Genomic DNA, 3,792 nt, shown 5'->3' with positions numbered 1-3,792 from the left:
GTTGAGTTTCCTGGGATAACCCCAAAAAGTCGGGGCTAACTCTGGAGCACAGCCAGCAAGCCCTCGGTAAAAGTCGGGGTTAGCCCACTTTGGAATGTGTCAGTGTGAAAACTTTCTTAGCCTGGGGCTAACACCTCCTTTAGCCTGGGGCTAACACCTCCTTTAGCCTGGGGCTAAGCGTAGTGTGAAAAGCACTAATGTTAAAGTATGGTGACCGTCACCTCCTCTCATGCAGGACTGCATGCTCAGTGTGCATGTTTTCACTGGCAACTTTTGGAAGAAACCATTATCATAGTTCCCACACAGAGGGCGGAGGGGGATTTTTTGGAGTATGATCTAGGCATAATTAAAAAAAAATATTTTGACAAATAATAAAAAAAGATCATAACTACATATTATAAAAGAAAAGAATAAACAGAATGAAATAAAAAATATGAAAAATTCCAGATATGAAGAGATAGATATGACACTTCTCTATCGCTGGAATATTTTTGAAAAGACACAACCTTACACACACACACACACACACATACACACACACACACACACACACACACACACACACACACACACACACACAATTAAAAACCAAAAATGACGTCACAAACGTCAGTCTCCCGGAACCATTCTCTACATTATTTCAGCCGGACATCTACTCCGTGAACTCCAGTGTTTGACTTCCGGTTTCCTGTCAGTGTAAATGACGGACCGTACAACCACCTGACTGCAGTTTAATGAACAGAGAAGTCCTGATTTACACATTTGTTAATCTCGAACATGTTTGTGCTGAAGCTCTGCGCCTCTCGGAGTGTGTTACCACGGTAAGACTCTTGAAATAACGTTCGGAAATGCTGCTCGCTCGGTAATAAGGCTTCTGACGAGCAGGGCTCGTGTTAGTGCTCAGACTCTGCAAACAAAGGTCACGTCAAATTTCGCTGAAGTCAGTCAAATGTTTAATTTCCTGCTGTGAAAAGGCACAAGATAGCTCATTTGTGAACGTGACATGATGGTAAATGTGCTATATACTTACTTGAAGGAGCCTTACGTGTCAGTTAAGCTTGTTGTGGCGTTGGTACATCTGACATTAACAGTAGCCTGTATTCTGTGTGTGTGGTGGTCGTGTGTATGGACGGACAGGTGTTTTTGCCCCACGCTTAACCGGACAGGTCCCCCGGCCCTGTTGGGCCAGGCTTCACTGCTCCACACTCACAGCCTCCAGCTCAGCTCCAACAGGACGTCAGTGGTGCGCTGTGGTCGGCACAGGTATGAGAGACTGTACCCTGTGATGCTGGTCCAGCCCGATGGATCTACAGTCAACATCAGATATAAAGAACCCAGACGCATCCTCATGGTTAGTGCAACATCTTCATCCTCTGTTTGTTTCCGGACAGTGCTTTAACCACCGATTTAAGAGAGAGACAATCCAAATGTCTCATTTGGAAACAGTCGAGTCAAGAGAAAATTCTGCATAGATTTGTAAATTCTTCTTTCTAATGGTAACCTTACTGACAAACTGCATTTGAGCTTTGTTACAAGAAGGTAAAATGTGTGAGAACAGCATCGTGGGGAAGTGCTGCAGAGATGTGAGACAACATGTTTGTTACTGCAGATCCCAACAAACGTCACATCATCATGTTTTAGTAGTTTTTTCGAGTCTAAATGAAAATTATCATTCCCTCTAATCCTGAATCAAATCCCAGTATCTGTCCAAAATAATCTTTTTTTAAAAATTTAATTTAATTTTTTAAATTTTTTTTAACCATATTGTGCAATCCTAGTGTGATTACATTCAAAGTAACTGTTACACTCCTACATTCAGCTGACAGGGTACTGTACACCAGTCAGCCACAACATTTGAACCATTGACAGCTCATGTGAATAACATTGATCATGTCGTATCAATGCTATGTTCTGCTGGGAATCCCTGCGTCCTGATATTCATTTGGAAGACACTTGACACACACCACGCATCCAAACATCATTGTTGGCCACGTACACCCCCTCATTGCAACAGCAGTCCTTGTTGTGTATATTCATGTGCCATATATTGATCGAACCGCAGCAACATGCCATTAGTCCAACTGGAATACCACCCCCCCAAAACACCCCAATTTTTATAAGTCAGTAAAACAACATTGGCAAACCACAAACCTACGGTGACCTACAACTCAGAATCAACATATGCCACTAGAACAAAAGGGGCATACAAAAGCCACTTTTTGATCTAGGTGTCTCTTAATTTTGGGACTTCCAGAGACACATTTCAAGAAACAATGGTCAGCAGCTGAGATATCCCTGTTAATACTGAACCCAACCCTGTTAAGTGCCATCTAACGGACACATAACTCCCAACATCCTGAAAGTTGTAAAATGAAAAGAGGGGTTATTCGTGTGTGTGTGTGTGTGTGTGTGTGTGTGTGTGTGTGTGTGTGTGTGTGTGTGTGTGTGTGTGTGTGTGTGTGTGTGCGCGCGCGTGTGTGTGTGCGTGCGTGCGTGCGTGAACACTATTCACCAGTCTGTTTTTATTTTTCACATTTTTTTCTCCACAACCATCTGGCAGCTCCTGGAAGATAACCTGCTAACCCTTTGGGGGTCCCAACCCCTAGGTTGCGAACAGCTTTAGCATGAGTTCATTCATATTTCGTGTATTGTAAGTTAATTGGTGTTTCTTCCTGTGTTTTTAAAGATGCCAGTCAATCTGTCCACTCTGTCTGAAGAAGAACGTCGAGCGCGACAGAAAAAGAGAGAGGGGAAGAAGACAAAAACACTGACAGTAGACCAATATGAAGACGACTTCAAAGCTGATAAATACAGCCACTTCTGGAAGAAGAAATAATGTCTTTTATATGTGCATGTAAATATCAGACTCTTGCTCACTCTCAGGTTTCCATTTATACACAGGCTGTTTTAATTGGATTGTATTCATGTTAAAAAAGTGATTCCTCCTTCAATCATAGGACACTGAGACTCAGACTGATGACATTAAAATGGCAGGATGACTGACTGAACAGCATGTGTAGCAGGGGTAGCTCTGCTGCTCACTGGGGTTACTTTCCTTGAAGTGTAAATAACGATATAATGCTGGAAACCATTACAATGTAAAATTAATAAATCGTTTAAAAGCTGTGTATACCTGTGGTTACTTTTCATTAAACACACAAAATTGTTGTTCGAAGATCTCTAAATTCTGCTGTTGAAAAATGCAGGTGGGCTTCATGGGCACGTTCCCTGGTTGATAGGCCATCAAAAAAGAAGACTGATGCGTTGCAGTTATGTTAACTGAAGGAGGCTGAATAAGTTCATGTGATGACAGAGTTTTTCTGTTACAGTCAATTAGGAAAATGGCTGAACACAGGTTTGTCACCTCCACCAAGGAGGTAATATTTTGCCAGTGTCTGCTTGTTGGTTGATTGGTTTGTCAGCTGGGTTACAAAAAGACTACTGAACAAAATTTCCACGAAACTTGGATGGAGGATGGGTCACAGTCCAGAACAGACTGCATTAACTTTTGGTGTGGATCCAGATAAAGGGATGGATCCAGGAATTTTTTCTCACTTTCTGTAACATTGTGAGACAGGGTGTTTTTCCACATTTTCCTTCATTTCTCAGGGAATAATGCATTGGTCTAGATGAAATACCTCCATATTCAGGTGGCTGGTATCAATCATTAAAGTACAATTTGATGCAGATCCAAAAAAAAATGTGGATCTAGCAGATTTAAATGTTATATTTGATATTGGATTAGAGTTGATTGAATTAAAAAGGACTGTTGGTGGCCTTGGTGAAGGTGCA

General features: G+C 41.7%; 1 protein-coding gene across 1 annotated transcript; it reads left to right on the top strand.

The window, feature by feature from the left end:
- The first annotated feature begins 673 nt into the window (after positions 1-673).
- On the top strand, positions 674-3,130 carry mrpl55 (mitochondrial ribosomal protein L55). The gene is made up of 3 exons (XM_073476597.1): positions 674-821; positions 1,138-1,351; positions 2,687-3,130. The coding sequence occupies exons 1-3, from the start codon at positions 778-780 to the stop codon at positions 2,834-2,836; spliced, it is 408 nt and encodes a 135-aa protein (XP_073332698.1). The 5' UTR covers positions 674-777; the 3' UTR covers positions 2,837-3,130.
- Positions 3,131-3,792: the final 662 nt, after the last annotated feature.

This window comes from Pagrus major, chromosome 11 (assembly GCF_040436345.1).
Source record: "Pagrus major chromosome 11, Pma_NU_1.0".
NCBI classification, from domain to species: domain Eukaryota; kingdom Metazoa; phylum Chordata; class Actinopteri; order Spariformes; family Sparidae; genus Pagrus; species Pagrus major.
Note: the sequence above shows the minus strand (reverse complement) of the source record. Positions and strands in the feature narration are given on the sequence as shown.

Bases quoted from the DNA above. Each gene is read 5' to 3' on its own strand.
- mrpl55 (XM_073476597.1), top strand. From the start codon at position 778: ATGTTTGTGCTGAAGCTCTGCGCCTCTCGGAGTGTGTTACCACG. The intron at 822-1,137 runs GTAAGACTCTTG...ATGGACGGACAG, and splicing joins TCTCGGAGTGTGTTACCACG to GTGTTTTTGCCCCACGCTTA. The intron at 1,352-2,686 runs GTTAGTGCAACA...GTGTTTTTAAAG, and splicing joins AACCCAGACGCATCCTCATG to ATGCCAGTCAATCTGTCCAC.